Source organism: Hemibagrus wyckioides, linkage group LG08, assembly GCF_019097595.1.
Source record: "Hemibagrus wyckioides isolate EC202008001 linkage group LG08, SWU_Hwy_1.0, whole genome shotgun sequence".
Classification (NCBI taxonomy): Eukaryota; Metazoa; Chordata; class Actinopteri; order Siluriformes; family Bagridae; genus Hemibagrus; species Hemibagrus wyckioides.
This window is the reverse complement of record NC_080717.1, coordinates 4,752,769-4,774,071: the sequence shown is the minus strand read 5'-3', so window position 1 is coordinate 4,774,071 and position 21,303 is coordinate 4,752,769. Positions and strand designations below refer to the sequence as shown.

The following is a 21,303-nucleotide window of genomic DNA, read 5'->3' as shown; positions in this document are numbered from 1 at the left end:
TCTGATCTTCCTGAAGAGATGGACGGAATGGTATATCTGTTCGTTTCACATTCACCCCTCATGATCTTTAATTCATCTTACCGTCTCCTGTCAAACTTCATCCTCGTTCCACGCTTAAAACGAAACAAACTGACCCAAGCAGAACATACGTTGTACTTGATGTCAAATGAAGATGCCCAGAAATGAATCTACTGGTATCTTAAGATGTGAGTGAGATTCATTTCAATTCATGAAAACCACTCATTAACCATGCACACAAACACAATATGTTGGCTCCGATGTTCCCTGCACATAATGCGGAGTCTCCTAGCAGCCGAGGTGGAGGCATGATCAGAATGCAGTGCTAAAACACGACGAGAAGGAGTCCGCTTGAGCTCCTGATATGACTGTGGCTGTTGTTTCAGTTTCTTTTACATTTACAGACAATTTATGTTTGTTAGTACTGTAAGCAAACAAATAAAAAAAACCTCTTAAAGAATTTCTTCCACGTGATATTCAGAGAAAAATATGCAGTGCCATGTGTAAGTATTTATTTCTCTGGATCTATGTTTTATAGTGGAACAATTGACTTCATTGGGATTGTGAATCATGAATCTTCTCAAGAATAGTATAATCTAGCATTTAGCTGCATGGTGCGTTTCTGTGTGCAATTAAAGTGTCATGTGATGCACCTGCTAGTTTACAAGCAAACATATGTGAACAAACAGACTCATGAAGCCCAAGGAAATATCAAAACAAGCCCAGGACAAAGTTCTGGAAAAATATCAGTCAGACTTGGATGCAGGTAAAGGAGGGATTAGTCACGGATGCAAGCAAGAGGAGCAAAGAGGGAGATGAAGAGATCCAGGTCTGAGATGAGACAACCATAGCTCAAGCCTTAAAAGACTCAGCTGTGGTCAAATGGAAAGGTTCTCTGGTCTGATGAGACCAAAACCAAGCCATATAAATCTTATAAATCTTTTGGTTAAAAAACATTGCACATCATTTGAGAAGACTATGTCCTCAGTGAAGCATGGTGGTGGAAGCATTGTGTTGTTTGAGTGCTTTTCAACAGCAGGGAAATTGTTGAAGGTTAGCTAGATGAAGCAAAAACAGACCAATCTCAGTCTATAAGGTGCATAAGACCAGAGCTTGACCTTCCTTTAGGACAGTGACCCTAAGCATATGTAACGGAGGCCAGCGGTAGGTGCTGTGCAGGTAAACCGCACTCCCCTGATCTCAAGAGGCAAACTAGCGACTGATGCTAGAGGTTGCAGTCTTTAGCCTCATTCTTAGAGCACCCGACCTCCCATTGCTGGAGACCTGGGTTCGAGACCTGCTTGAAGCGGTAGCGGGTAGGACCCAGCGGGGGGTTACACATACAACCACTGGAATGATTTAAAATGACCTATTCAAAGGTCATATCTCAAAATGGCCGAGCTTCTGTAGCATCTTCATCCAGTCTGAGAGAATTTGATCAATTGTGCCAGGAAAAATGGGCAAAGATCCAGATGTGTGAAGCTGATCAAGACATACCAAAATTCGCGCAGCTGTAAATGTAAGACTTATAAAAACAAAATCCTGAGAACTTTTATATGTAGCTTTTATCAAATGGATGATGGAAATGTGAGATGAAAATCAAATCTCACATCCATCCTCCAGAACCGCAGCATAACTTTACCGATGACCGAATACTGACGTCCTAGCTCATGTCCAGTGTAATGAGATGATAGTGAGTGATATTTTGCCTTTATTAAAGCCTTACTGAGTTTGCATATCAGTGAAAGTGTAAAAAGTCTCCGTTGACTGCCTCGGGTTAGCTTCATAGATGTTTCTGTCTGTTACCGTGGAAACCAGCTCATGAAACTGGCAAGGATGTAATTTTAGAATGAAAGGTAAATGCAGCAGAATTAACTCCAGGCTCGAGTAATGGATTATTTATAATATTATAATGTGTACTGTATTATATATACATACATATATATATATATATATATATATATATATATATATATATATATTCATTCATAAACTGGAACTGACTATACACTTGATTTCATATCGGTACTTCAGCACGGTTTTCCAAACACTGGTTAAATATAGTTTGACCTAATTTGGAGAGTGTGAAGTCAAACACACAAAGGCCTTAATCAAAACCTGGACTAGATTCAATCAATCGATGACAAATAAACAAGTGTTTATGCTTCATGTGAGATCCAAATGGACTAAATAATCTGAAAAATAAAACTTGAGGTGATTCATTGTGTGAATGTCAGCAAGAACATGCCCTGAAATATTTCTAAAAAACGATGCTCCAGTCAGAAACGAGTGAGAAAAGCTAGCAAGCAGATCTATTTAAAGAGGCAGATACTAAGATCTAAGATCTAACGGATTGATTGGTGTAAAAAAAAAAGAGAGAGAGAGAGAGAGAGAAATGGCGAGCGATGGCGAGGAAGCAGGAGAGACAAGGTGACCCGTGTGCTCGTCTGTCATTAGGAGCGACCGGAGGATGCTCACCATGGAGACGAGACACTTAAGCGCCTGTGTCGCACCACTGGAAGCCCCTTAAGCCCCGACTGTTGTTTATGGTCGCTAAGGCGGCCTCGGCGTTCATGAATCTCGCAGTTGCCGTGGAGAACGAGTGCTCCCGGATCACCCTTTTGCGACAGTTAATCCCTGAAAGTACAGTTGGCGCTAGGACCGGGTACCAAGGCGCTGGTATGCTAACAGCGGCATTCCGGATGCTGATAATTAAACACGAGACCTTTTCATTTTCACTTTTACAGCTGCACTGATGAAGGCCAGATCTGGCCCAAGAGAGGTTTTGTACAACGTTACAGTTGTAGTTTATCTCCAGTAATGAGATATTAGCCAGCATTTCTGTTTACTACAGCTAGTGGGGTTACTATGATAATGAGAGTGGTTTGAAATGGATTTGAACAAAAAAGAAAAAGAAAAGAAAGTTAACGTGATAACAACTGATGACAGGTTACGCAGTGTCTATATTGATAATAAACAACTATAGACAACCGTAGCTTGTGTTTTCTAAAAGGCATGTTGACGTCTCAGCAGTAGAGGATGTAGAAGAAGGTCTGATGAAGAAGTTTCTCTGGTCTCCTAAAACCGCGAGAGCTGGAAAAGTCCTACTTTTGGTGAAAACCCCGAAACTGGACGAAGGCAAAACCGACAAACAGGCAAAATAGATCATACATGGGAAATAACACAGCAAACAGCGTGGTACGCAGGAACACTGACGGTACTTTGTGGAGCATGTTCGGCGTGAACGTAGTATAACATGGTTCCTGTTCCAGGGAGGGTATCGTCACTGTCCATACTCAGGTGAGACCCCCATCTGACGGGCAATAGCAGGATTTGGGGTTGTGGTTGTAATGCTATGTCTTCCGTGAAGCATGGTGGTGGAAGCTTCGTGTTGTGTGAATGCTTTTCAACAGCAGGGACTGAGAAAGAATTAAAGGGAAGATAGATCCTGATTTCTGTCAATAGTACACTTAAGATCAGGGCAGAGTGTGTGCTATATCGACCCAATCAAAGACCAAGATTCACATAAGAACCGTTTGAGAGTGAAAGAAAATGAATCTTTCGACTGGGTTTTGTTTCTTCGTGATAGATGATGTTATGGATGCTTTTTGTGTAGCTTTATTATAACGCCCTGGATACATTAAGATCTATATTTAACTGCATTGAATCGCTTTAAAATTGGTTCGATAACTGCGCACGGGGTCATGATTGTAAGAAATATATACAGTAAAAGAGTTGTGTGGGTGCTGCTGTGAGTAAGCTGTCACTAGCAATCCACAGCCCTAGACTTTATTGTGTTTGAGGATGTAAATAGAGGTCATGTAAACTTTTTTGTTATGAGCAAAGAAACAATCACAATGATGAATGAAGCGAAGCTCTCGCTCCCGGCCCCTGTGTTTGTTTCTACTAAAGAAACAAGAGCTGTGGCTTCCCTCTGCTTTGGCCTGATTCCCATCAGAGGGCCAAAGCCACTGTAAATCATGTGTGAGGAGACTAGGTCATGTTTTCCATCGGTGCCGGCATGAACTGCGGTCAGATGCAACAATAAAAGCAGTCGTAATTGGGGAGAGAGGGAGCATGCGAGAGAGGCGAAGGGGGGAATACATCTGCTAACACTTACTCAGACGTCTCGCTGCCACGTCAGTGCCGCAAGATCCAAACAATCCAAAGCCATCCAAAAAGCACTGAAAAAAAAGGGGGTGAGAAAATGTGGTAAAAGCTATCGCAGATCCCACAAATAAAGCACAGTTGATAAAACGCCATAAATAAATAAAAAAGAGAACACACTTGAATAGCTTCGACCTGATCATGTCTTCGGAGAAAGATCCGGATTTCACAGAACTGAACATGCAGTGCAAAGAATTTCCCAATAAATCCACGTTGACTTGGATTTCTCCACGGCTGTTTTTATGGTTCTCGCCTGCTTTGCACCTGCGTCGGAAAAGTTTTCCGCGATTAAATTAAAGATGGGAATACCTTTAACGCCTTTTTGAAAGGATTTAGCTTCATCATTTAACTTTTTCTCAAAGTTCATGGCACCTGTCTTAGTACTTAACTAAAATCTAATCATACTACTCCTTAATCACTAATTCTAAAAAATATTTATATATATAAAACAATAAGATTTTTTTGCTTAGGATATGTGTTACACACTGAATGCACCTGGAATCATATTTATTTTATATATATATTTTGTCAATATATTTTTCATCTATTCTATACAGCTTTTTCAATTTTATTTTATTTTATTTTTAAATTCCATTTTGATTTTATTCCATTTGACTCTATTTTTTATAACACAGAGTATTATAACTGCATGTCGTACTGTGTATGATTGCATATATGGCTAATAAAACTATAATTTAAACCCTTTATGTTAAATATTAATAACATATTACACTTTAATACTGATGATTTGTTATAGGAGTGGTCTAATTAAGCTGTATCGCACAAGCAATTATAGCAATTATATATTAAGCACAATTATAGTGAACATATACGACTAATGTGGTTAGTATGAATAAAAAACTAGACAAAATGTTTAGCCATGATATTCAGTATAACCGCAGGATTGTGAGTGAATGTGATATGGGTTTGATACAACAGTTTAATTAACAATAAAACATATTGTGACTGACATTTCAGACACAATATGGCTGAACGTTTTGTCAGCTAGCTGCCTAGCATTGCATGTTCCTGTTTAAAAGTGTTTATTGGAATTAAGTCAAATATTCTGATAACATCATGAAATACAAATCATTTGAGATAAGGGCTTATGATGTCCTTAACACTAATGTTACTTTAGAAGGACCTGAATGCTTTAAACACTGAACTAGTGTCGTTCATTTTGAACGAATCCTTAATATGACTCGGGAACAAGGAGTCGACTCAGAGCGTGATTCGTTCATTTTGTATTGACCGCGCATGCGCAAACATTATTCGGTCATCTCCCCAGTCTTCGGGCCCGGAGTCGTTCGTTCGTTCGATCATCACGTGACCACTTCCTGGCTCGGTATCTTACAGTCGATAATACTAATGTAATGTTGCGTAATATTGAGGAATTGTCATAAAAGTATCAGAAGGCATGTGCAATGAACTTTTTCTGGCAAATAAAAAGTTAAAAGTTCTGTTCCTTGTTCCTGTCAGTGTCGTTATGGCCTGAGTCGATTCAAAGATCCGAGTCAGTAAAAAATGATCCGAACTTCCCAGCACGTATAAGCACGCTTGACACACTGCTCGACCAATCAGATTAGAGCACTGTGGATTCCGCAGCTCTGAAAGTAGTTCCGGCTGTAAACGCAGCTCGCGGGTTTATATTAATGCGCACGTTCTAATATGTTATCTGTGAGGAGATTGTTTGTTTGTTTGTTTATTTATTTATTTATTTATTTATTTATTATCTTTTACAGAAGGAGACTCCAGTGTCAAAGGAAGACTGAAGCAGAAACGAGTTTTCTCAGAGAGCGACTAGTTCATTTTGTATTGACCGCGCATGCGCAACATCCTCTAGGTTCTGTACGGTCATTTTGTATTGACCGCGCATGCGCAAAGTCCCATAGGCTCTGTAGTTTTGATGTGTTTTGTTTTCATTTTTAAAGCAAAGCAAGAAAAAGAGTGTTTAAAGTGTGTTTATGATGTAAGAGGAGCTCACTTGTAACTATAAATGGATAAAAATGTATATGATGTGCTATTCTTTAAATAAATACAAAACTACTTTGGTGTAAGAAGGATTATAAGCACTTCCTGGCATTCTGTTACGGGAAAATAATCAACTTCTCCCTTTGATAATTATTTTCCCGGAACAAATGAACCCCTGGTGTGTTATTCTTTACTCATTATAACATTTTAAAGCTCTATTCGTGTCATTTCCTTAACGTATGATTCATTTCTCTTATCATAATGATCGCTTTTTTTATTATTACGACCAGGTTACAGCAGGACTGTTGCTTATTTCCTGTCACAGGCAAGATTATGCCCTGAACATCTCTTTACCTTATTAATGATCCTGCACCGTTATTATTCGAGTGGAAAACGTAACATTTGTGAATGTTTTATGAAACTAATGAATATTTAATTGCATGTCGTGTTGCTTTTCTTCTCAAAGAGACTCCTTGAAGCTACATTTTTAACTCTGACTTCATTTATTACTCAGTGTTCATGGCTCTGTTTGGACTTGGGGAGCTTTTTTTTCCTGGACAAAGAGCGCCATCTGGTGGAGATGTAGTGTATGTGCTTATAATGACAGGAAAGTCAAAAAACCGTACTAAAAGATATAAATATTAAATTATACAGATACATACTACAAACTAATGATTTTATATCGACATCAAGAATGTTATCTTAACATTTTGTTATCATAAACTGAAAAATAGACCTATTTTTTTGTACTTATTCTCCAAAACATAGACCTTGGCTGCATCTAAAACAGTGCACCGCCATGTGGTCTTGGACAAAGCCCAAGTTTTCCAAACTGCTTTAACAAGATATTAAGTGGAAATTTTCCTCTATGTGGAAAATTTCTGATAAGCATCTGCTTCGGTGATCTGATCAGATCACAATCTTTTAAATACTGTGACAAAATGTTCACAATACACCTAGTTTATACTGTATAACGAATGTAACTACACTGTAATAACACATTAAAAAGTATAGGATGAATATAAAAATACTATAAAAGTAAACGTATTTATCTGAACCTGCAATCGAGCTCTGTTTTTGTTTTGTTTTTTCTTTTTAATTTTTCCACTGACATTATTTTAGTGAAACAGTAACGGCAATGCTACATTCAAGGGCTCCTTGATTGTCCTTAAAAGTTGTGAAGTTGTAATTACAACGTAATGCGAAGCGGCATGAAAAAATGTTTGTGTTTATATGTTTATTTAGTATCTTTTTTCCTTGTATATCATTTTGGAATTACATTTTGGAATCAGTTATATAAAATCATTCATATGAAGCTGCAATCGAGCTTTTTTTTTTCATTCTTTTTTCATTTTTCCTTTGACATTATTTTAGTGAAGCAGTGACGGCAATGCTACCTTCAAGGGCTCCTTAATTGTTAGATCTTAAAAGTTGTGAAGTTGCGATTACAGTGTAGTGCTAAGCGGCATGAAAAAAAATTGTTTTTATGTTTATTTGGCATCTTTTTTTCTTGTATATGAATTCTGCTATCCCTGATATAAAAGAATTAATCTGAAGCTGTAATAGAGCTTTGTTTTTTTCATTTTTCCTTTGACATTATTTTAGTGACGGCAATGCTACCTTCAAGGGCTCCTTGAAAGTTTGTTCTTAAAAGTTGTTTAGTGTCTTTTTCTTGTACATCATTTTTGTATCATATTCTGAAATCACTTATTTTAAATAAGTTGTGTAAAAGCTTTTAGCGAGTTGTGTTTTGAGTCCTCCATGCATGTTCAAACTCAAGGCAGCAAAAGTGGAGCAAGTTTAAACTTCTTGTAATCTTGGGACTGCTAGGTTATGTTCGACTTTTAAGTAGGTAAAGTTGGCGAAGTAGCCTGTTAAATAACCCGTATTGCTCATGTCATTCGACTCACTCGAGCTGAGAAAGTGCTTGGCCCCCTAACTGTAATCTAAATGCTAATCTAAGTAGAAGAAAATCATCACCCACACACACACCCACACAAGCTCTTTCATAGAAAGAAAAATAGGCAATACACATTTTATTCACACTTTACAAAAAGCTACTGAAATCTACAATACCTTCAGCAAGTCAAGGTCATTAACAGGGAAAAAAAGGTGTCATTTACAATACATAAAAACGATGTGGTGCAGAAAAGTTGTTCAGAATTGGTATCTTCACTGCTAAAAATGGTTTACAATTTCATGGTGGAAACTGACCGATCGGATCTAAAAAGGTGACCGGATGCATCAGTTCGCTCTCGCATCGAGTGCTAACTGACTGATGCCTTCAGTCTACTTTCTAAAAGCGTAAGAAAAACATGATGGCGATAAACCCGACCGCAGGAGATTTTCTTACGGACCGGAGTTCAGAGTTTTGGTCCTGAAGCTGTGAACGTGTCGACCGAGATGCTGAAAAACGAAAAAGGTACGAAACGATAACGAGCCCCCCTGTCCCTGTCCACTTCAACAAAAGGAAGTCAAAGAGGGGAATCTAAGCTAAATGGCTTCATAGAAGAAGAACGCACCACGTGGCACTACACAGGAAAAAAAACGAACAAAAAAAAACAAAAAAAAAAAACAGTATGGCCATACTAGAGCTATTACTGCTAGACACCAACAGAACTCGAGAAAAAGGGATTATTATAAAGTCAGCTCGGATTATACGGGGGGAAATAAAAGGAGGGAGAGACCTTTCGGAACATGCAAGGAACAAAAACGCCAACAGACGAGGTTTTATTCGAAACTAGGAAAGATATCAAGAGCCCTACCACAGATGCTTTAGCTACAAAAATAACATTTTTTCGTAATATTACAGACCTGATTCCTTTGCGTAGTACAGTAGTTCAGGGAAAATAGAGGGTGGGGGGAACAGACGTGTAAAGGATGAGAGGTTGTACAGGTGTTCACTGGTAGTGCAAGATAAGGGACACACCGAGGCACGATGCAAGACCTCCAACAACACGGAAATGACTCTGGGGAACTGACCAACGACCGGGAGTCGAATTGAACGGGGAGGAAACGAAACGAAACGTCACTGAGTGCAAGAGTGTGTGGCAGTGACGCCTGGGAACAACCTCTTCAACCTTAATTTTTTTTATTTCGTTTATGTTTAAAAACAAGCTGGTAAATTTGATTTATGTCCTTAAAAAAAAAAAAAAAAAAAAAAAAAAAAAATGCAGTCACACTTAGACGATACCAAAAAAATAAAATAAAATAAAAATCCGAATCATAATTTATATGAAATACAAAAGAAAGAAATTCTGTGTGTGGCTCATATACAATCAAGTAAAGATTAAAGATTAAATGTGTATAGAGATATATATATATATATATATATGTGTGTGTGTGTGTGTGTGTTTTAAGTACTCGGGGTGGGGGTGAGGGTGGTGGTGGGGTTTTTTTTTTTTTTTTGGAGAAGCCCACGAGGATTATTAACGACTTGGGCGTAAAAACTACTGGCCGCAAAAGACAGTGCTACACACCTCGAGAAGTTATGAGCGGTTTGTGGGAAAAATTTACGGAATGTTCTCCACTTTTCCACAAAACACAGTGAACGGATGCTGGTTGAATACAGACCCGCTGAAATCTAGAGCCCCCCACCCCCCGGCGCCCGTGTGCCACTCGACCTCCGCCGCGTGGGAGCGTCCACAGTGACCTCACGTCCGATGAAGCTAAACATTTCCAGGTGCATAGCTCGGTCGCAAAAAACCAAACAACACAAAAAATAAAATGAATGGGCAACCAGTGATCAAGCCGATGCGTTCGGATTGTTTGCGTTCGAAAACGGAATTTAACGAAGCCAATCGATCGATCGCTGTGTGTTGGTAACCCTTTCGGAATAAGTGCACTGGAGGATCTGTCATATTTTAAGCTCGTATAAAAACCTTTGCCACGGCTTTAGCTTTAAAAGGATTACGCTGTTGAGAATATTGCACCGTTTTTAGGAGCCAACGCATGAGAGCGTCACCCACTCCTGGCGTCCCGTCGTGGGACGTTAAAAAAGACTGGCACCCATATAAGCAACGCGTACGCTTTCCGAAGCTGCTCTAAAAAGACACGCATAAGAACGAAAGCTAAAATCGGAGCACACGTGTACGTACAAAAAAAGCAGAACCGGATGTGAGCTATTGCTTGTCAGATTTTTTTTTTTTTTTTTTTTGAAATCCGTTCAGGGCTTAGAAAGGAACGAGGAGGTTTAATGCACTTGGGTGAGGATTCAGGAATCATTGCTGGCTTTAGATTATTAAACATCTGACTGCCATTGGCATTATGACCTCCATTTCCTTCAGCCCAGACTTTCTTCGAGTGCGTGTTGACACGCGCGCTGATCACAGACCTGACGTGTGCGAGCTAAACTACAGTTACTGCATCCTGATACGAGACCACATACAACCTACGGACTACTTACGCCTTTTTATTTATTGAATTTTTTTTTCCTTTTTTTGGGATGACAACGACGATACCGAGGCGGTGTGAAGTAGTGATTGAACAGAAACCCATGCGTACGACTATAAAACAACGATAAAAACAAAGCTTAACGAGAGACTGGGAAACCGGGCCTCTCAGAGTTTTAGAAGCAAATTTGGCTCCATCAAGTAAACAAGGAAAGGGAGAAAAAAAAAGAAGAGAAAAGACATCCGTGACATTTTTTTAAAAATTAAATTAATTAAAAAAAAAAAAAAAAGTGAAAAGAAAAAGAAAGAAAGAAGAAGCACAAAGAGAATGGCGTAGTTTCGAGGTTCGGTCGTTTTCAGTAAGTTGCCAGAAGAACGTGTCAGAGGTGGGAGTGTGCAGTGCCGCCGCCCCCCCCCATGGTGGCGTCTCGGGGTGGGGGGGCTGACTACCTGCGTGCAGGCAGGTGCACCCCATTGATGGGGGAATGCTGGGGCAGGAACAGCTCCAGCTGTGCAAACAGGGAGAAGTGATCTGACGGGATGTGGGGGTGCGGGCAGCCGCTGATGTTGTTCTCCTGGAGCCAGTCATGGTCCAGAGGTCCCAGGACTCCCAAAACGTTCAGCTGAGGCTCAGAGCAGAAGATGTAATCGATTACACCCTATAGAAGAGAGAAGAGAGATATGTTCAATAAGGATATGCATTCTTGCAGTTTATGCATTGTGCTGCTGCGATATGATTGGCTGAATGGGTAACAATGCTTTTACAATCTTGACAGATTTCTGTGGTACGAGAAGAATAAAATGTTTCATAAAACAATCAACAGAGTGGTAACAGTAACGCTGCTTCACATCTGGCCGCAACACATACATCTATAACTCCACCCACATTATAACTCTTTACATGCTTGTATTTGCACACTATTCAGTTACTACTGCCACACCTATATGTTTACAAGCATATATGTTTATAAGAGCCTACTTGTTTACAGTTCTTTTATTTTGCACATTTTGTGTCCTGTACTGTTTTGCGTTGTCTGTTTGCACCCGGGTGCACAAGTTACTTTCAGGCCTTACCTCTGTGTTGTGTTTTGTAGCTATACAATAATCGGGCATAACATTATGACCACCTGCCTAATATAGCGCCAGTCCCCCTTTTGCTACCAAAACAGCTCTCCTGCACTGTATATTCTGACACCTTTCGATCAGAACCAGCATTAGCTTCTTCAGCAGTTTGAGCAACAGTAGCTCGTCTGTTGGATCGGATCACACGGGCCAGCCTTCGCTCCCCACTTGCATCAATGAGTCTTGACCGCCCATGACCCTGTCTCCGGTTCACCACTGTTCCTTCCTTGGACCACTTTTGATAGATACTGACCGGGAACACCCCACAAGAGCTGCAGTTTTGGAGATGCTCTGATCCAGTGGTCTAGCCATCACAATTTGGCCCTTCGTCAAACTCGCTCAAATCCTTATGCTTGTCCATTTTTCCTGCTTCTAACACCAACTTTGAGGACAAAATGTTCACTTGCTGCCTGATATATCCCACCCACTAACAGATGCCATGATTAGGAGATAATGAGTCTTATTCACTTCACCTCTCAGTGGTCATAATGTTATTCCTGATCGGTGTATGTTATGTTGTTTTATGTAGCACCATGGTCCTGGAGAAACATTTCAGTGTACTGTCAGCTATATATGGTCAAAATGACAATGAAAGCTTCTTGACTGACTTGACATTACACTACCCCTTTGTTGATTATTTTCCCAGAACAGCATAACCTGTAGTGTTCTATTCTACATGCTGTGAATGTAAATGGTTCACTCATGAAACTCTGATAGCACACACAAAATATAAACAAGTTGACCAGTGAAGCATCCTTGCTTAACCACATAACATGCATCTGTTCCACAATAAGACCTCCCTACTTATCAGTCCGTTTATAAAAACTCTAAAGGTGTAAGACCTGAGCACATACTGACCTTGAAGTCGAAGGTGTAGTTGGTGTAAGGCATGAGCCCGTTCTCGTAGGCACTCTTGAGCTTGAAGCCGTGCGTGATCCTGCCGTTGGACGAGCTGTTCTTGCCATTGCAGTTGAAGTTGGTCAGACTGTCGCTGTAGCGCAGCTCTTTAAAGTCTTTGTGCGTGCAGTCCACCCCGCCTGTGCTCAGGAATTCCACCACACCTGCAAAATACACCACAACACACACGGCTTCGAAATCAAAACACTCCCATGGACATGGAAGAGAAAACGGTGCAGAGAAACACACTGGATTCCTCCAATAAAGAAAGATTTCAACTATTATAGTAGACAGGAAGTGTAAAAAAATGATTTTACAAATTCAGCATGCTGAAGTGACCAAATTTCAATCTGTACTGCTAATTACAAGTGGTCAATAACAGCACTGCTGAAATCACGACTCTGATTGGTCACAATGTGCCGATTAATTTTCTATAACAGCAGCTATGACAATAGCACCAGGCATAATAAAAAAAGGCTCATTTTAATACGCTTCTTTTTAACATGTTTTCATTTCTACAGTAATAAAGGAGTCTCTAGTGTCGGGGGTAAGTGGAACACTGCATACATTTCCTCAGAGGACATTATAATACATTTCTGAGGCATTAAATTCAATGAGTGAGGACAAACCAGAGTCAGGCAGCGAGTTGAGATCAGCACACAGCACCAGAGGGATGGCGTTGGTTTCTCCAGATATGGAGGAGAGCTTGAGGCTGCGCGTGGCTTTGTCCACGATGTTCTTCACCTCAGACAGGAACATCATGGTCTGTACAAGCTTCACGTCGGAGTACTCCGGGTCCCAGTGCATGTGGGCGTTGGCCACTAGGATGAGCTGTTTCTCCAGGCTGAGGAGAGATTTGCCTTCTGCTCACATGGAAAAAAGCAAAAAAAAAGTTAAGAAACAGAATTAGGGTAGAAACAGTAGGATGTGTTTTTTTGTGGTTTTAATGTTTAATTGTGGTTTTAATTTTCCACAGACTCACGCGTCATCTCCATCATTTCCCTGCGTAGCTCCAGCAGCACCGCCACTCCGATGTTGTCCTTGGTCATGACGCGGTTCAACATGGCCTCCGATCCCTCCGAGTTAGCCATGGCGAGCTGGTTAAACTCCACTGTGTGCTTCTGCACCACGCTGAACCTGGACAAAACACACAAGCAGCATGTCATTAAACCTTCAAAACAATACAAGGCTTTCAATACTAGGTTTGAATGCAAAACACAGATAAAAACTCAGAGGAGAGAGAGTTTGGAACCTCCGCTCTGAACCTTCCTCTTTAAAACAATATGATGAACATATCAATACATAGCATGTGATACGGTAAGCATACAAATGGATTGATGCCCAAAAACAGTTCCAGCACAAACAATCCAATTCAGCATACCCTTATGATTCGATTCAGTATCCAAACAATTCGATTCAGCACCCGTGAGAATCACTTCAGCATCCATTCAATTTTCCTTGTAATTCATAAACTTACCATTCCACAAACTCCCTCGATAGAAACTACTGAAAATCTAAGGCACCATTACTATACTACAATAATACTCCAGTCTATTCTTTATTCCTGTATACTGTTTTTGGGGTTGAGATTTGATTTAAACTCACTAGATTTAACCTACCAGTCAAACCTGGGATTAGTGTTAGGGTTAAACTATTAAACTATACAATAATAAAGAGAATAACTTGTGGTTTCTGATGTCCACCACTGGAATGCTATGCTTCATGGGCCACGCTTTGAGAATTAAAAAAATAAAATCTCAGGTATTTTTGTTCTGTGTAAACGGGTCTTCACATGCCAGATTTCAGCTCATCCATGCGTCAGTAATCAGGTGGCATGTCGAATCAGGAAGATCGCCGAACTCTTATAAACATGACCGTTTGAAATGGTTTGTGTGTGAAATCGGGTGTGTACCCACTTCTCGGTCTTGTAGAATATTGCACATCCATCCACATGTTTCCTGTCTGACTCGGACATGGTTCTGGCTCGGGACTTTGGACTGAAGAATCCGTCGTACCCCTGCACTTTCAGCTCCACCAGGAAGTAGTTATAATACTGTTCCGTCTCCACTTCCTGAAAGGCATAAAGTAATGGATTTGAGAGAATAGCCGCAACATATGCAGCTTATCCTTTAAACTGCACTGGTACCAGGATTTTATAGAACATTTTTTTTACTATACTAAATGCTCCACTGATTGGTCATAAGGTTTTGATTCATTTCTACCACAGCTCTGTTAGATGCTCGACTCTGATTGGTCAGAAGGCATGCATTAGTTTCATATAACAGCACTGTTTCTATAGCAACAGGTCTCTCACACACACACACACAAACAAAGGCTTGTATGGTAGACGCTCGACAATCATAATAAGACTGATAATAAACAGAATTGTTTAACGGTTGATGTGAGGAAGGATTGTTGCGTCAGAAGACATTTACTTAACATTTATGGACGGAGTCTTGGTTGTACGTGCTCTCGGTCTCAGTTACGCTTTCCGTTTTCTCACTAAAACGACAGGCTGCGAAGTGTGTGCGTGTTTGTATGTGTGTGTGAGAGATCGCAGCTATAACGTGGTGTGAAGAGGAACTAACTTGTCTCTCGGACGATCTAACAGTAAACTGTTAAAATGCATGATGTGTGATTACTAATAAATTACTCTTGTAATTGTAATCACTGTGGTCTAAGCAAAATGACGCACTCATCATACAACACACGTGTCACGCCACATATCTCCCCCATATTCATCTGGAGGGTGTAGTGGTTCTGGCAACATGGCTTACATTAATATTAATGCGCTAATACAAGTTATTATTAAGTTATAAACTTGAAGTTTTCTGTAAGGAGATTTGGAAGTAGTTTCTAGTGGTCATAAAGCTTCGTGTCACATTATAATCACGTCTGGTACCTGTAGGCTGATGATGTCAGCATTGCAGCTGAGTATTTCCTGCATGATGGCCTTCTTCCTGTACTCCCAGTTGAGAGCCCAGGGAGGGCAGTAGCCGTACAGCTGGCGTGTGGCGTACTTATCGCACAGTACGTTGTAGCACATTACTGAGAACACAGCTGTGTGAAAAGAGACAGAGCGGCGTAAACAATAGGCCTTTTCTTTTATCTCGTCTGCCAACCACCTGTTCAGTTAATGCTTAACCACTGGCACTGAACATGCAAATCAGCGAGCAGCGTACACAAAACATGTAGGAGAAAGGAGTACCTGCGGGCCTGACTCTCTCCGGCTCCTGCAGGACGATCCACGACCTGGACGGCGGTTGCTCAGTTGGGACTAAAAAAAAATAAAATTACATGAGCAGACATCCTGACGACATTTGTGTGTCATTTAGTTGTATTTTCTATCTACCCTGAACAACTTGTTAAAAATTAACATCTTTTCCAAGGTTTTTATTCTGTAACATATGCCTGTTTTCAAGTCACACTTCTGGACATTTCCCACAAAGCCGTTCTTATCTGCCGAAACAGCCAGTCCAGCTCTCTCACCTCCTCAAACAGGTCATCTTCCAAAGCTTAAACTTTAGTCTGATAGTCTCATAGTTAACCAACTAGCTGCAACAAATCTCTAGCAAAACTGCTTGCACCAATGCTTCAACTACTTCTATGTTGGCTTTCTCACTGATACGATGCTGGAAACTGGAAAAGAAATTCTGAAAATCTCTTACTAAACTAGCGGTTTGCTCCTGTGATGTTCGCAGGGTGCTGCTAACTTTTCACAAACGATTTTTACTTTCCATCGGACCTTTGACGGATTATAAACGGAACTGAATAAACTGGTGATTTTAGTCATCATGCACGCACGTTCAGCTAGTCTCACTCAGCGTCGATTTGCATAAATGACTGCGAAACGACAAACATTGCAGCAGCAGCCATCCTGAGGGAAACCTACTGCGTTTAATAGCACCAGCAAGATTGTCCAAAAGGTAGTTCAGCAGTCGACGGGTGCCATCCGGTTCCTGGTAGAGGCTCATGAGGTCCTGTGCAAGTGGATTTCCTGTGGAAAATGGGTACAGGATGCAGAACGTGTTACATCACCATACTCATCATCATCATCATCAGTATCATAATGGAGGATGGACAATAACCCCCACTCACCTTTTAACCCCAGTGTTTGTAACTGAAACAGTTTCCCCAATTCGAAAGGTAGAACCCGCAACTGGTTGTTATTTAAAAGCAGTTCCCTGTGGAGGACACAGGGACATGGAGGCTTTAAAACAAACAGGAAAACTTGCAGTATAAATGAAAGACAATACTAAATACATTCATCAGACTTCTAACACAGCACTGCTGAATCTTGATCTTATCGTTTCTTATAAGTAATAATAACTTGCTCAGGGACCTGTACAGAACGCAATAGGTGTTGTTTAGGAAGACATGGAAGGATTCTGCAGCATCAGAGCTTTGTAGGAGTCGGAGGTAAAGCTCAAACTGGGTGTTTTGCTGCTTTCACTTTCTTGGAAAGATAGTAAGCTGCAGATTTCTTTGAAGGGAAAATAGGACGGTAACATACACTATACTGCCAAAGGTTTTGGGACACCCGTTCAAATCACTGAATTCAGGGGTCTGGCTCGGCCCCTTAGTTCCAGTGAAACTCTTAATGCTTCAGCATACCAAGACATTTCTGGACAATTTCATTCATGCTCCCAACTATGTTTCCTGTTCCAACATGACTGCACACCAGTGCACATAGAAGTCAAGACTCAGTCATGTTGGAACAGGAAGGGGCCTCTGTCAAATTGACCAATGTCTGACCGATGAAATAGTCCAGAATGTCTTGGTATGCGGAAGCATTAAAAATTCCTTTCACTGGAACTAAGTGGCCAAGCCCAACCCCTGAATTTAATGATTTGGAGGGGTGTCCCAAAACTTTTGGTAATATAATGTAAGCGATAACAGGAACTAACTTGTCTTGATGTTTCATACTGTTCAATAAAACTATAAACTAATAAAAAGCACTGACTTTTTATTCTTGTACTAAACAAAAAATATTCAGGCCAAATGAGAGAAATAAAACTCTTCAGGACATGCTGTTAATGGAAAACAATCAATGTTGGGGTGGTAAGTGTGGCTTTAGGTAAGGCCACACTATTGTTTATTATTTACCTAAAATCACACTCCCTGACTGTGAAACACTTTTCTCTCACTTCAGGGGATATTTGGTTATTCATAATAATAAGTAATAAATCTTCCTTCTTTAGACTTCATGCTGCCTTAATGAACATGACACAATCCTGCCAAATGAAGCGCACAAGATCACTAAGGTCAGCATTCAGACGGTCCTCTGAACTCAAAGAAGAACACAGTCTACACGGCTCGCTCACCTGAGAGACACCATGTTGCCGAGCTCAGCTGGCAGGCTCCTGATCTTATTGGACGACAGGTCCAGGTACACGAGGTTGTGTAGCTTGGCAATGTCGGGGGGGATCCGTGACAGCGAGTTGTCACTGAGGTGCAAAGCAGTGAGGTGAGTGAGCGACCACAGGGCCGAGCTTAGACTCCGCACTTTACCTGAGACATGAAGCAAAAGCAGAAAATGATCAAAAATTACCTTCAACATCAACTAAACATGTTGTGACCACTGTCTTATTGCCTGTACAGCTAATTTTTAATGCAACAACTGGTATAAAAATGATCTGTTACAGAGTAAAACTAAAGTATTTTTCGTCTGATGATGGTGATGATCATACGTGTATTATATACACCAATCAGGCATAACATTATGACCGCTGAGAGGTGCCGTGAATAAGACTGATTATCTCCTCATCATGGCACCTGTTAGTGGGTGGGATATATCAGGCATCAAGTGAACATTTTGTCCTTAAAGTTGATGTGTTAGAAGCAGGAAAAATGGACAAGCGTAAGGATTTGAGCGAGTTTGACGAAATTGTGATGGATAGACCACTGGATCAGAGCATCTCCAAAACTGCAGCTCTTGTGAGGTGTTCCGGGTCTGCAGTGGTCAGTATCTATAAAAAGTGGTATAAGGAAGGAACAGTGGTGAACCGGCAACAGGCTCATTGATGCACGTGGGGAGTGAAGGCTGGCCCCTGTGATTCGATCCTACAGACAAGCTACTGTTGCTCAAATTGCTAAAGAAGTTAATGCTGGTTCTGATCGAAAGGTGTCAGAATACACAGTGCAGGACGGGGGTCAGGGCTGTTTTGGCAGCAAAGGGGCAACCAACACAATGTTAGGCAGGTGGTCAAAATGTTATGCCTGATCTGCGTATCATGATATTGTCATCCTGCCCAGCCCTGTTTAACATGCCCAGCGCAAACTACAAAATGGATTAATACTCACCACTTATCTCAAGCTCAGCCCAGTGAGATTTTTTCCCACTTGCTGCCTCTTCGCTGGTCATTATCGTGTACATCCGCCGGGGGTCCGGCGGCTCATATTTCTCCTTGGGCATTCCTGGACCACTGCGCCACAAAAACATTTTTTTTTACGCTACAGAACGCAGAGCCGTCAAATACACTCATCAGGAAATATAATGAAAGGGATGTTCAGTAAATTGTCAAATTATTGTCCAAACTAAGGTCTCAGATCTCCAAAAGCCCTGTGTACAATTCCTAAACTATCTTACATCACAGAGGCTAGGTAGGGGTTGAGTTTTCTCCAACAGTCATCGTATAGAGGAATTATTTGCAAACAGCTAAGGTATGAAAGGAATAAAACACTTCATGATACGCCGTCATTGGAAAATAATCAACTCTGATATGGTATCAGTTCCCTGTCATTGATTACTTTCTCATAATAGCACAGCCTTAATAATGTTTTATTTCTTACTTAACTTTTAACTTAACTTAATATTGCTTCATTCTTGACTTGTTTGTTCACTCATTTTATTTAGAAAAATGCATTTCATTTTCTCTGAGTTTATAGGAAAGTTTTCAGATGGTGGACATTTTTTAAGCATTTCAATTATTTTACCGCCTTTGCTTTTAGAAATCATTGAGAACTGAAGGTATCAGTTTTTTATTTCTGTCACTGAACTTGAGCGTTACTGAGTGGACAAAAAATATCTGGTCTTGTTTTAGGACTAAAACTATAGAAAATATTTCATAATTCTAGAAAAATAGCTCTAAAAAATTGACAAATACCAGATTTTTCTTTTTTTATTTATTCCTAAATAGTTAACTATAATTATATTAGATTAACTAGTCCATTACACCTTAAATATCATATTATATTGATATTTATTTTGTTAAACGAGGTAAAGAAAATATAATAATAATAATAATAATAATAATAAAAAAACCAATAGTCTCTGGTGACTGAACACAAACAGCTGTTTAATTCATGAAACTATTTATTTAGCTCATCTTTTTTTTTAAAAAAAATTAAAGATTATTTATATCTTACACGCAAAAAAAATAGCTCCTGCAAGTAAGAAAGTGAGCCGTAAACAAACATTTATTTAGACGTGTTTCTCTCACCAATATTAATGTTACGTAATTTAGCTAATCTTGCTAAACCATGCTAGTGCTGCGTCTGGGGGGGGATGCTAGCATCTTGTGGCGTTAACGCTAATGCTAATGCTACAAAAACAGTTCGGGGGAACGCGGAAACACATTTCAGCACCGTGTTGCTAATTATGTCGCAATAAACGACCCAATGCGCCGAGTTTTTGTCGCGACTTCTCTATTATTTCCAAAGCAAACATTACACGGAACGTTTTGCGAGTTTGCTAGTTAATGACATCGACGCGTAGATTAGCCAGCTAGCATAGCTAGCGATTTCTGGAACCAGCTCACAAAATCATAAACAAATTACTCTTGCATGAGTTCGCTAGATCATTGTTGTTATTATTATAAATAAAAGCGACTGGTGTGCGTGTGGAAAAAAAATTTTTAATGGTTTTTTTTGGAAATTGACACAAAGAGCTAGCTAGATAGACAGGTAGCTAAAGAATAAGCAGATCAGATCTAAGCCGTGTTATTAAATAATAAATATATACCGTGTTTGGTATTTACCTTTAAAAGCATAACAAGCCCCTGCAGTGAGTGAGCTCTGTGTCCGGGTTTGGGCTCGGGGTGAACTCGCTTTTTCCGCTGCTGGATTAAGGATACAGTAAGCAGAGCAGCATGATGGCGTGTGGGTGCTGTTATTTCTGCCTACATGGCACTGAAGGAAAGGAAGCTCGCTTTAATTGAGCCCAATTCACCCAGGTGCATCATCATCATCACTATCATCACCATCCTCCTCCTTCTCATCATCATCATCCTTCTGGAGCTGCTGCACATTGAATATTTTTAAACGCATAAACCCTTTCAGTTCAAGCACATACACTATATTGCCAAATGTTTTGGGACACCCCACACTCCAAATCACTGAATTCAGGTGTTGTTTTTCAGGGGTTGGGTTTGGACCTTTAGTTCCAGTGAAAGGAACTCTTAATGCTTCAGCTTCATACCAAGACATTTTCATGCTGCCAGCTTTGTGGGAACAGTTTGGGGATGACCCCTTCCTGTTCCAACATGACTGCACACCAGTGTACAAAGCAAGGTCCATAAAGACATGGATGAGTGAGTTTGGTGCGGAGGAACTTCACAGAATCCTGACCTCAACCTGATAGAACATCTTTTGGATGAATTAGAGCGGAGACTGTGAGCCAGGCCAAAACTGGGACGTCTGCCTTTACATGCACATGAATGTAATATGGAGTTATCTCACCCTTTACAGCCATAACAGCTTCAACTCTTCTGGGAAGGATTTTCACAAGGTTTAGGAG

The 21,303-nt window shown here is 40.3% G+C and overlaps 1 protein-coding gene across 1 annotated transcript; it reads right to left on the bottom strand.

The window, feature by feature from the left end:
* Nucleotides 1-8,179: 8,179 nt before the first annotated feature.
* cnot6b (CCR4-NOT transcription complex, subunit 6b) lies at nucleotides 8,180-20,767 on the bottom strand. Its single transcript, XM_058397159.1, has 12 exons — nucleotides 20,546-20,767; nucleotides 18,870-18,991; nucleotides 17,891-18,077; nucleotides 16,665-16,750; nucleotides 16,459-16,563; nucleotides 15,775-15,843; nucleotides 15,469-15,626; nucleotides 14,483-14,637; nucleotides 13,549-13,703; nucleotides 13,196-13,429; nucleotides 12,528-12,730; nucleotides 8,180-11,206 (listed from the first exon to the last, which is right to left on the bottom strand). Exons 2-12 carry the CDS (start codon nucleotides 18,979-18,981, stop codon nucleotides 10,994-10,996), a joined length of 1,677 nt encoding a protein of 558 aa, XP_058253142.1. The 5' UTR covers nucleotides 18,982-18,991; nucleotides 20,546-20,767; the 3' UTR covers nucleotides 8,180-10,993.
* Nucleotides 20,768-21,303: the final 536 nt, after the last annotated feature.

What these genes read in the sequence shown, in the direction of transcription:
- cnot6b (XM_058397159.1), bottom strand. Translation starts at nt 18,981, where the DNA reads ATGCCCAAGGAGAAATATGAGCCGCCGGACCCCCGGCGGATGTACACG. An exon ending in TGCTGGTGCTATTAAACGCA is followed by an intron (nt 15,844 to 16,458) that starts GTAGGTTTCCCT and finishes ATTTTTTTTTAG; the next exon opens with TCCCAACTGAGCAACCGCCG. An exon ending in CAACTCGCTGCCTGACTCTG is followed by an intron (nt 12,731 to 13,195) that starts GTTTGTCCTCAC and finishes TGTATTTTGCAG; the next exon opens with GTGTGGTGGAATTCCTGAGC.